This window comes from Lontra canadensis, unplaced genomic scaffold (assembly GCF_010015895.1).
Source record: "Lontra canadensis isolate GAN:19392208 unplaced genomic scaffold, GSC_riverotter_1.0 scaffold218, whole genome shotgun sequence".
Classification (NCBI taxonomy): domain Eukaryota; kingdom Metazoa; phylum Chordata; class Mammalia; order Carnivora; family Mustelidae; genus Lontra; species Lontra canadensis.
In genome coordinates this window covers 254,654-266,872 of record NW_022631212.1, presented here as the reverse complement: position 1 = coordinate 266,872, position 12,219 = coordinate 254,654, and the positions used below count along the sequence as shown (strand labels likewise).

The window sequence follows — 12,219 nt, the reverse complement described above, 5'->3', positions numbered from 1 at the left end:
CTAGGATGCCCTCTATTGGAATTTGTCTCCTTAAAGAAAGATGACACCGGGGTTGTGTGTTTTGCCGAGGAAGGCCACAGAGGAAGGCATATTCTCATCACACATCAAGGATGGATGTTGACCTTGATGACCTGACTGAAGTATCTGTCAGGTTTCTCCACTGTAAACTTGCTTCTTCTCCATCTTCATACTGTCCTCTTCGGAAGGAAGTCACTGGGTGCAGCCCACACTTAAGGAACAAAGAGTTATGTCCCACCCTCTCTAAGGACAGATTATAAATAGATTCTATTATTAACTAATAATCTCTACAGATTATTTGGAATTCTCTCGCATTTCTTAGTCCTACATTCCTATCTGTCTGGACCCGTGGGTATTGTTTTATGCGATGGGTTATAATCCAATGCTGCTTTCCTGTGTGGCCCAGCAACTCCTTGTCACTATAGCTTTGCTCTGCCACCTTTCAGACCGGAGCTGGACAAGGGGCACCTGTGCAGTGTAAAAGGCCTAATTATACCAAGTTGCCAACCTTGTTTTCCTTTCTGGGATGAAGGGAAGAAAGGACTCATCCCCCAGCCCGTGGTGGAGGGAGTGTGGGTTAAAGACCCTAGTCTGACCGCCGGCCTCCCCTGCCTCAGCCCCTGCCTTCCCTAAGGGGCTGTGAGTCTGAGGCCTCCTGTGGGCTCCGTACTACTTCGTACTACTCTCCCAAAGAAAGGCTGATCCCCTGGATCCCAGTCTCAAAGCTGAAGTGAGCGAGTGCTGGAAGAATTCCACGTTCAGCTGGCTGCTGGTGGCAGTGGGGCCCTATTCTAGAAGACTTTTGTGTTCCAAGCCCAGGAGCAAGAAGAGGCTAATTCACCTGCAGCCCTCCTACCTGAACAGATGTGTGCTTCTAGCTCTCCTGCCCACTGCTGATCCCCCAGCTCTGCGGATGCCGCTCAGACCTGGGCCAGAGGCCACCTATACTATATGGTCTTCCCGCACCTAAACCACCCCATATCCCTGGCCCGCACTACCATGCCCCAGTCAACTCCCTTGAGCCCCGATCTCTAGGGCTCATGGTCCGGACCAGGGTCCTGGCTTCTGGGTGCTTGGTCACCCTACAGGCTCAGCCCCCAGAAGGCTGGGTGGGGGTCCAATCCCCTAGCACTAAAGTGGGCTCCCTGTGGGTTCGTGTGTGGGTTGGAGTCAAAGCCGCCTTTTTCTGCCCTCAGGAAGCTAAGGACGGGAGACAGAACACAGGACATCTCTGGGGATGGGGCTGCAGTCCCAGTCGCCTCAGGCTTATATGACACAGACAAGAAGGCTTTGGAGAGGCTGAGGAGGTCAACACAGCCTTGCACCCCGCACGTCATGGCTACTGTATGCCTCAGAAGGAAGGGGACGCCTACCCCACCTTGGCCCCTCTCGGCCCCACCCGGCCCTGTCAGCTCCCAGCCCTGGGAACCCAGCTGTGGGTGCTCAGCCAGGCCGTTGGCGGGGCAATTAAAACACCGAATGGGTTCCAACAGGGTTAATCACAGCGGCCTTTATAGAGGCGCCTTTCTCTGAGGATCTCCAAGACCTCGAGGGGCATGATCTCATTCCTCCCTCTGGGATCTGGGAACCCCCCACCCTGGAACACCACCAAGAAGCTGGGCCCGGAGTGGGTGAAGAGCAGGGTAAAGGCAGTGCCGAAAGCGGCCCGGGCTGCTGCCACCCACGAGGGCAGGCAGATGAATGTTTGTTCTGGCCTAGAACAAGGGCCCTCAGTCAATGCCCTGCACGTAAGGGACCAGCCTGCAACGAGCCAAGCGCTCCCAAACCCCACATTGAGACCTACTGTGTGCCAGGCCCGGCTGGGTTGCAGAGACCCTGCTGAATAAATTCGGGTCCTGCTCTGGAGCCCCCATCCAGCATGGCAGACTTCCGTCCACAGCAGGTCGGGACAGGCCCTTGATGAAGTCTGTGTGCAGTCCTCCCGGAGCAGGGGTCAGGGAATGGCCGGGAAGGCTGAAGGGCCGCCATGAGGCTCTGAGCCCAGACACTGGGCTTGCCTGGAGAGGGCTGAGCTTGCAAGCCCGCAGAAGTTCTCAAACTAGGAAATGAACCATTTTAGACAGATCCTTCCCCTTGGGAGGCAGAGCAGAGAGGCTGTGGCCAAAGAGGAACACCAGGAGGCTGGGCTAGTCCCGGTGAGGGGCACTGAGACGGTGACGGACAGCGTGAGAATGGGAGCTGGAGCTTGTTTGCGTGCGGGACTGGGAGAGGAAGTCCGAGGTCTCTGAGCTGGGGTGGCTGCAGAGCCAGGGAGGGGAGGAAGTGCAGTGGGCAGGGGAGTGGGGGGAGTCCATTGCGCTGGGGGAGACAGGCCAGGGCGCCCCGGACCGGGGCCACCCCTCGGGGCTGAGGGGCTTCCCGCCAGCACACTGGGTGAGGGGGGGTGGGTTAGGAGAGTTCCGAGGGGGAGGCTGGGGCTAGCACCCTTTCCGCCCTCCCCTCTCCTTCCCTTCCCGGGCTCTTGGTAGAGCATCAGCGAGTGCTATTTCATGGCTTCATTACTCCCCCTAGAGGCTTCTGGAAGCAAAGCTGCTTTCTCCTGAGGGTGAATGGATTTGTGGCTTGAAGGTTTCTTTGGTCAGAGTCCCCAGAGTTGCCTGGGTCAACCCCTTGGCCTTCCTCAGGCAGGCAGATGAGCCATTTTAGGAGCTGGGGGCTGGAGGGACACAAGATTTGTAGCGGGTGGTTTCTAGAGATCGTGCTGTCGTGCTAGGAGGGTGGGGGAGAGGCTCCCATCACTGTCCATCCTCAGGTGGCCACAGCAGCGGGAGCCGAAGTGCTCCATCTACGCTGTCTGGCCAGCTGGGGTCCTAGTCCTAGTCCTAGTCCTCCACCGCTCACCAGCTGTGACCCTGAGTGAGAAATTTTACCTTGTTAAGCCTTCAGTTCCTCATGGTTTAAATTGACAGAAAAGCACCCATTTCAGAGGTGTTCCACTGTGGTCCTTAGCCCGATTGTATAACTCATTGTCAAAACCAAGGTTTTTCCCTCCGTGAGCCAGGAAGTATGGCCCCTGGAGTAAAGATGGATGTGAAAGTGACGTCATTATCGCAAACCCCGTGCACAAGCGCGCAGTTACCGGGACCACTGCAGGCCCTGGAAGGCTGTTTGGACTCCTCTCCACTGGCCCTTACTTCCCGGGCTGGGGTCTGCCCTCCAGCCAATCTGAGCAGCTAGGGGCTCGGGCTCCCCCTCCCTGTCCTGACCATCTCCCAGATGGACTGTTCCACTCCCCTGGGACCTTGCCAACCCAAGACGTTCACTCCAGAGGATTGGGATGATGCCCCCTCCAGAGGGTATCAACAGGGGCAGGGCTTGGCCCTGGCCCTGGCCTGGGGGTTGGCCCAGTACCTTCTCTACACCAGGATCATGACTCTGGGCAAATGGTGTTTACCAGCTCTGGGAAGGACCTATTTATAGCCTCAGCTGCTCCTCTGGCCGGGTCACGAGTGAGGGGCAGGGCGGCTCCTCCGAACGAGGGTGGTAGTCGGGCTGAGGGGAACCCGGCTGTGCCCAGCTGCCACCGCCCAGACCCCCTGGGCCCCTCCCCAATGGCCGAGGAGACCTTCCCCTTCACCTCGTCCACGCTGCGGGCTCTCCGCCTGCAGCGGGAGTGGCTGGAGTGGGAGGACCGGCGGCGGGCTGCGGCCCAGCAGTGCCGGAGCCAAAGGTGCCCCCCCAGTGCCCGGGCCCGACTCACCAGGCCGCGCCGCTGCTGCCGAGACCCAGCCGTGCACAACGCTCTGTTCTCCGGTGACCTACAACAGGTCCAAGCCCTGTTCCAAGAGGAAGACGCTGCCAACATGATTGTGGAGACTGTGAGCAACCAGCTGGCCTGGTCAGCTGAACAGGGTAGGGAGCACCAGCGGGGCCGAGGAGGACGGAGGGAGAAGAGGGAGGGGATGGGGACGGGAAAGGCTTGGCCCCATCCTCCTTCCAGAACACAGACTAGACCTTTGCTTTTCACTTAGCAGAGATGAGGCATCGTTAGTGGTTTGTATGTCTTTTCAGGATTAAAATTATATTACCATGTGAATTACATAGGAACACAGTTATATTCTAATGCAATCTTTTCTCTGAATATGTGTGTATGTATATATATGTATATTATAATTTATATATATAACATATATAATTACACATATGTATAATGTAAAGATTTTATTTTTAAGGGGCACCTGGCTAGCTCAGTTGGGAGAGCATGAGACTCTTAATCTCAGGGTTGAGAGTTCAAGTCCCACAGAGTATGGAGCCTACTTAAAGAAAAAAAAAATTTTTTAAAGATTCTATTTATTTATTTGACAGAGATCACAAGTAGGCAGAGAAGCAGGCAGAGAGAGAGGAGGAAGCAGGCTCCCTCTGAGCAGAGAGCCCAATGCGGGGCTCGATTCCAGGACTCTGGGATCATGACCTGAGCCTAAGGCAGAGGCTTTAACCCACTGAGCCACCCAGGCGCCCAAAGAAAATTTTTTTAAAAGATTTTATTTATTTGACAAAGATCACAAGCAGGCAGAGAGGCAGACACAGAGAGAGGGGGAAGCAGGCTCCCTGCTGAGCAGAGAGCCTGATGCGGGGCTTGATCCCAGGACCCCAAGATCATGACTCCAGCTGAAGGCAGAGGCCCAACACACTGAGCCACCCAGGCAGCACTCCTACTTAAAATTTTTAAAAATTTTTAAAAATTTTTAAAAATAAGTAAGATTTTTTTTTAATTTTATTTTTTAAATATTGTATTTATTTATTTGACAGACAGAGATCACAAGTAGGCAGAGAGGCAGGCAGAGAGAGAGAGAGAAGCAGGCTCCCTGCCAAGCAGAGAGCCTGATGCCTCAATCCTAGGACCCTGGAATCATGACCTGAGCAAAAAAGGCAGAGGCTTTAACCCACTAAGCCACCCAGGCACCCCTGTAAGATTTTATCTTTAAGTAATCTCTGCACCCACCGTGGGACTTGAACTCACAAACCTGAGATCAAGGGGCACATGCTCCACCAACAGAGCCAGCCAGGCCTCCCCACATAATATATAGTTTTTTAATTTGAAAGAGAGAGATTGCACATGTGGTGGAGAGGGTGAGAGGGGGGAGGAGAAAGAAAATCTCCAGAAGACTCCCCACTGAGTGTGGAGCCCACTGTGGGACTCATCTCAGGACCCCAAGATCATGACCTGAGCCAAAATCCAGAGTAGGATACCTAACTGACCGAGCCACCCAGGCTCCCTGTCCCCACCTAATATTTTAAATAGTCGCAAAATTCATATTGTATGAGGGTCCCATGATTTATATAACTAGCCCCCAAATAGACTGGGTAGATTTGGGGTCCCAAGATGAGCCTCTCAGCCCACTCTTCTTTCCCCGCCCCCATCTCTTATTCTCCCCCTCTACTCTGCCCCCACTTCCACTCTTCTCTTCCCCATCGGCCCCAGGAATATCCTAGAACTCCAAACTAGGATCCTTGGTCACTCCCAAGCTCAGCGCCAGGCCCTTCCATGTAGAGCTCAGACCCACCCCCAAGCCCACAGCCAGAACACCCTAGTGAACTACCAGGAGCCAAGGAATCCATCAGGAGCTCAAAGAGCCAGAGGTTTCCTTAACAGGATTAACTCTCCTTCCATTGCCCTTGTGATTTTAAAGAGCAATTACCTTTTTTTTTCTATGACACACATACTGTACAGATTGACAAACTGTTCTGAGAGGCAGTTCCAATACACACTCCCAGTTGAGGGCTTGAATGAGCCCCTCTCCACAGCTACAGCCTGGGGCATGATACATGTTGGGCCAAGGGTACAGAGGGACAGCCACGGTCAGGGCCTGCCCTTGAGTCTCATGCACCTCTCCCCAACACTGCCTGCTCTCCCCAGGGTTCTGGGTGCTGACCCCCAAGACAAAGCAGACAGCGCCCCTCACCATCGCTGCCAGCCGAGGCTACACTGACTGTGCCCGCCACCTGATCCGGCAGGGAGCCGAGCTGGATGCCCGGGTTGGGGGGCGGGCAGCCTTGCATGAGGCCTGCGCCCGCGCCCAGTCTGACTGTGTGCAGCTGCTGCTGACCTTCGGTGCCAAGGCCAACGTGTTGTCCGAGGAGGGCACGACCCCCTTGCACCTCTGTACAGCGCCTGAGTCCTTGCAGTAGGTACCTGGGGGAGGTGTGTGTGTGTGTGTGTGTGTGTGTGTGTATACACCTCACATACCCACATCCTCACAACAGTCTGGGAGACAGATCTCATTCCACTGGTGAGAAAACTGAGGCTCAGAAAGGTTTAGGGACTTGTCCAAGGTCACATATGCTAAGCCCAGGAGGCAGAAGCCTTGTTGCCTTTTTGGAAAACCCTGTTCAGCTGTAGTCCTCTATCCCCTTTGAGTCCTCTGTAGCCGAATTCTTACCTGTTTTAAGGTGAGCATCAAGAAAGATGTTTCCCAACCTTAGTGCAAGGCCTCCCCCCAAATTCCCTCCTCCCACATTTTTAAGATCAACAGTTTTTTTGGAGAAGGAGCGTGGAAGTTTGGGCAAAATGGATGAAGGGGAGTGGGAGATACAGGTTTCTGATTATGGAATGAGTAAGGCTTGGGAATAAAAGGCTCAGTGTAAGTCAGTGATATTGTAATAGCACTGTACTGTAACAGGACAGATGGTAGTTACACTTGCGAACAGAGCATAATGTATAAACTTGTCAAGTCACTAAGTTATACACTTGAAACTAATGTAACATTGAGTGTCAACTATACTTTAAAACAACAACAACAACAACAACAACAACAACGGGCTTTTTGACCTCTTGCGTGATGGTATTTGTACTTTCAAAAATGAGGTCCACAGGGGCGCCTGGGTGGCTCAGTGGGTTAAAGCCTCTGCCTTCGGCTCAGGTCATGATTCCAGGGTCCTGGAATCGAGCCCTGCATCAGGCTCTCTGCTCACCAGGGAGCCTGCTTCCCTCTCTTTCTCTGTCTGCCTCTCTGCCTACTTGTGATCTCTGTCTGTCAAATAAATAAATTAAATTAAATTTTAAAAAAATCAGGTCCACAGCCAGGGCTGGCCGTGGTGGACACCCCACAGCCCTCATGCTGGGGACTTCTCCCTAGCCGGATCCAGATCAGTGGTGGACCCAGAAGTGATTTCAACTTTCCAGCCCTTTCTTGAAAAACTTTTTTAAAAGATTTATTTATTTGAGAGACAGCGCCGGCCCGTGCAAGCACGCACATAAAAGGGAGGCGGGTCAAAGGGGGAAGCAGACTCCCTGCTGAGCAGGGAGCCTGATGCAATGCGGGACTGATCCCAGGACTCCAGGATCATGACCTGAGCCCAAGGCAGTCACTCAACCAACTGAGCCACGCAGGTGCCCCCTTTCTCGAATGCTTATGAGTGCACAGTGTGCTTTCCAACAGACTTTATCCCTTTAAGTGAAACTTACTGAAACCCTACTGAATGAGCTTTTCAGTGTTATTTACATGTAGTATTTAGAAACAAAACCTAGCCCATTACTAGAATTGACTGAGGAAATAAGTTCAGCAGTTTCATAGATGGCTGGCGGCTACTGCATTTTTGCCCCCTGAGCCAAGCACCTACTGGACCTGTGCACTGACAGGAGCAGGAATTCTGGCCATTTGAGGGGGAGGGACCCTGCCTCATCAGGGTTTCTTTGGCGTTGCTGTGTCTGCTCCTGGGTTTCCAGTGGCTGCCATTCTGGCTTTTTAATTATAAATTACTGTTAGTTTAATGGCATTTTAAAAAAAGATTTTATTTATTATTTGACAGAGGGAGAGAGACACAGCAAGATAGGGAACATAAGCAGGGGGAGTGGGAGAGGGAGAAGCAGGCTTCCTGATGAAAAGAGATGTGGGGCTTGACCCTAGGACCCTGGGATCACGACCTGAGCCGAAGGCAGACACTCAACCGACTAAGTCACCCAGGTGCCCAGTTTAATGGCATCATTGAGTTTGTTTCATGTTTGGTTTACCCCCTGGTGATTAATGATGCGTATTTGCCTCAACAGTGTTCTGGCCTTTTCTAGAGACAGAGGATGCGCTCCCATGAGATGAGGAGATGAGGGGAGGACGAGGAGGGGAAGAAGGTGAGAGGGAGAGAGAGAATCTTAAGCAGTCTCCACACCTAGTGTTGAGCCCCAGTGATGCTCAAACTCACAACCCTGAGACCATGACCTGAGCAGAAATCAAGGGTCAGACACTTAGCCCACTGGGCCACCCAGGTGCCCCATGCTCTGGTCTATAGTTTTTCCAGGAACTGGGAGACCGTGAAACATGTGCTCCCTAAAATCTGGTTGTTGGTGTTTGGTTCTGTTTGTTTTCTCTAAGGGAAAGTGGAGCAGGTCGATCCCCAAATGCCTTCCTTTGCTTGAGCGGGTGTCACTGGTCTGGAAGGGTGCTCTTCAAGTTTGGTGGTGGAAGAAAGTATTAGGACTTCTATTCCTTTTTCTTTCCAGCCCATACCCTTTAATTTAATTTAATTTTTTTTAAAGATTATTTATTTATTTATTTGACAATGAGAGAGAGAGAGAGATCACAAGAAAGCAAAGAGGCAGGCAGAGGGGGGGCGGGAAGCAGGCTCCCCGCTGAGCACAGAGCCTGATGTGGGGCTCGATCCCAGAACCCCAGGATCACGACCTGAGCCAAAGGCAGAGGCTCAACCCAGTGAGCCACCCAGCCTCCCCATCCCTTTAATTTTCTATGTGTAACATTCATAGTGGACACGGTAGTGGGTTTTCAAAACTTTTTGTGCTATCAAAATGTTAGGAGACCACTGGCACGTGATTCAGAACCAGGTCTTGGGGTCCCAATCTGCTCGAGGAGTCAGGTTTTGGAACTAAAGATTAGCCCATGATTGGAATTTACCGAGGAAATAAACAGATTCTGGGAGGGACCATCTGAGGCAGTGAGGAGCATTCTGGCACAGCCTCTACCCTGCTGTGTGTCCTTGGCTGTACTGCTGCCTTCCTTGGCTGAGTTTTCCTTCAGAAGACTGAAGATGCTCCTGGTGACATCGTGGACCTCGCAGCTCTGCTGTCGGTCATGGGGCTTCCGTGAGTCTGATGGTGGACACCAAGGCTCGCCTTGCGGGCATGCAGGATGGGAAGGAAGGGGGGAAAGGGATGACAGCAGACCAGGTCTTGGTCCCTCAGGATTTGTCTCTGGGTCTTGTGCCTTGACCCCAGGTGCGCCAAGCTGCTGCTGGAGGCGGGAGCGACTGTGAACGTGGCGGCACAGGACAGTGAGGTGACCCCCCTGCACGTGGCAGCGGCTCGCGGCCTGGAGGAGCACGTGGCTCTCTACCTGGAGCACGGCGCTAACGTGCACCTGCGCACCAGCCAGGGCGAGACGGCCCTGAACGCCGCGTGCGCGGGGGCCGAGGGCCCGGGCAGCGGCAGACAGCACCATGCGGCGGCGCGCCGTCTTCTAGAGGTGGGGGCTGATGCCCGCGCTGCTGGCCGCAAGCGCCACACGCCGCTGCACAACGCCTGTGCCAACGGCTGCGGGGCCCTGGCTGAGCTGCTGCTGCGCCATGGCGCCTGCGCCGGAGTGCCCAATGCAGCGGGCCACACACCCATGGACTGCGCCCTGCAGGCCGTCCAGGACGCCCCCAGCTGGGAGCCCGAGGTCCTCTTCGCTGCGCTTTTGGACTACGGGGCCCAGCCTGTGCGCCCGGAGGTGAGCGGCGAGAACCTGTGAAAGGAGGCGCGGGGAGCCTGTGACTGGAATTCCCCTACCACCAGGGAAGGCGGTGACAAGAGACTGAGAGCCAGGTCCTGTAGGCAAAGGTCTGTCCTCACCTTGAGAAGGACCGCTGAGAACTATAGGGTAGCGTGTGGAAGGAGAACATCTCCCAAGGAAACTGGTGGGGGCCAAGAGGTTGCAGCCCCCAGAAGGTGGGGTAAACTGAGGCAGGGGAAGGCCTGAGGAGAGACTCAGACGTTATGTGCATGTGAGTAAGGCTTTGGCTTAGGCTGACCTTGGTTCTGCCCTAGGCTGGGAGAGCCATGGTGACCCTAAGACCCTCTTTTGATTCCTAGATGCTGAAACACTGTGCCAACTTCCCTCGGGCCCTGGAAGTCCTGCTCAATGCCTACCCTTGTGTCCCCTCCTGTGATACCTGGATGGACGCAGTCCTCCCAGAGCTGTGGCAGGTATGTCCACCCCAGGGGCACAGCTCCTTCCTGGGCACTGGGGAGATAGAGAGGAAGGACGAGCCCTAGGCCTCATCCCTCCAGGATGGGCTTCCCAGGGTCTCCTGTGCCCCCCACAAGCAGCTCAGAACAAGCTCTAATCCCACACATCTCCCCAGCCTCTCTCACTGTACCAGCGTGGGCATTAATCAGGTAGCTCTGACTCAGAGGGCACTGTGCCAGCATCTGCGGAGTGGTGGGTGCAGACATGGCCGAGCCCCCACCCTACAGAGTGGTCCCATCTTCCATGACCTCTGCAGGGCTTCTGGGCTCTGAACCCAAGTCTTTCAAGACGCACCAAACCCCCGGGTCGGTATTGCAAATTCCCCGGGGCCCCCAGTGCTAAGTCATCCCCAGATGGAAGGGCAGGGTCAAGGGTGCTGGGCCATCTGATTGTGTTCCACTCCTGGCTTAGGAGCACGAAGCCTTCTACATCTCAGCCCTGAGCATGGCAAACCAGCCGAGGCGGCTGCAGCACCTGGCCCGGCTGGCTGTGCGTGCTCAGCTGGGCAGCCGATGCCGACAGGCCGCCGCCCACCTCCCCCTGCCCCCTGTCCTCAGGGACTACCTGCTGCTGCGTATTGAGGGGCGTATCCAGTGAGCCCTAGGCGAGGGTGCTCCCGGAGCTCATACTGCCCCCTCCATCCGTCGTCTCCCTACAACCCTGGAGGACCAACCCCTGGCTCTCTTGTCTACACGCCCTGTGCCCTCCCCGGCCAGCTCCCCCATTCACTGGCTTCTAGAGCTACTTGCTGACCTCCCGCCCGACCTGAGCTTCAGCTTCCAATGGGATAGTCTGCAGACTCAGCCTTCATCCGCCTCTGTCTCTTTTGCTTAAGCGGATGGCCCCTCCAGCCCAAGCCAGTTGGGGGTGATCCTTATTGCCCCCCGATCCGTGTACCTGTTTGGCCTCCTAAAGAGTGAGCTACTCTGCCTGTGCCCCAACTGCCTCGGCCCCAACTGCCTTTGTTGCTTGAAGGGAGGCCCTCCCTGCTTGGTCTTGAAACCCACGCCGCACAAGGATGCCGGAGTTTCTTTTGGGAATCACAACTCTGATTCCTGGTGTCTCCTCGCCGGTCAGGCTAAAATCTAAATTCAGTAAGGGAGACCCATCTTCCTCCCCTGCCTCCGCCAAGCTCTCTGGCCTTCTGTTTGCCCTTCCCTCTCTGAGGTTCCTGTAATCCAGCCTCACCAAACCAGGCAGACTTACGGGTTCCTGGATATGACCTGCTCTGATTGGCCTCTGGGCATTCTACATGTGCTGTTCCCTCTGCCTGGTACACACCCTTCCTACATTTTTTTGGTCTGGGTCAAAGCTAATTTGACTCAGCCCAATAGCACGGTCTCCTCAGAGCCTTCCTTGGACTGCACTTACTTACTTAAGGGACTGTGCCTGCCTCAGCTTGGCTGGGACTGGGACTGTATTCCTTGAAAAGGCATTTCAGCAAATGGTTGTTTAGGAAGGAAGAAATGCATGATCCCTGGGACCCTTTTATGGTCGAGTCTCCCCCCTACCCTGCCCCAACCAGGGATGCACGATGTCTTAAACAATGATCATTACATGTGTGGTCTCTAAGGGCCTGTGACAGACAAGCCACTAGCTGTCCCTTCACTCCCTCATACCCTCCTCTGGTCCCAGAGTCAAAAGTACCATCCTTCATCTTTAAGAGGAATCTTTTAAGCCAAGCCAGTGTTTGTGAATGCAAATAAACAATGTGTCCCCAGAACCCAAGCGTGAATGCGTTAGGTCACATGTGCCTGAGGTGCCCCTCACTCTATGTTTATCGCCTCACCACAGAGCAACTGTTGCTCTCGTGATAGGAAAAAGGGTATAAGAACAACAGAGGGCCATTGCCAGACCCCAAGCCTGTAGTACCCACCACAGGAGGGGCCTTTGGCTGAGGGACCTTGGGCTGTCCACTGCCATTATCATTTGGAGTCACACAGTAGAGACGGGACAGGAGTCCCAGGGTCGGCCTCCCGCAGCTGACCTCCTCGCCTCTGTGGAG

General features: G+C 54.5%; 1 protein-coding gene across 1 annotated transcript; it reads left to right on the top strand.

Annotated features, from left to right (window-relative positions):
- The first annotated feature begins 3,500 nt into the window (after window positions 1–3,500).
- Window positions 3,501–12,193, top strand: ASB16 (ankyrin repeat and SOCS box containing 16). Its single transcript, XM_032849050.1, has 5 exons — window positions 3,501–3,891; window positions 5,897–6,164; window positions 9,203–9,695; window positions 10,058–10,171; window positions 10,626–12,193. The coding sequence occupies exons 1-5, from the start codon at window positions 3,591–3,593 to the stop codon at window positions 10,809–10,811; spliced, it is 1,362 nt and encodes a 453-aa protein (XP_032704941.1). The 5' UTR covers window positions 3,501–3,590; the 3' UTR covers window positions 10,812–12,193.
- The last annotated feature ends 26 nt before the right edge of the window (window positions 12,194–12,219 follow it).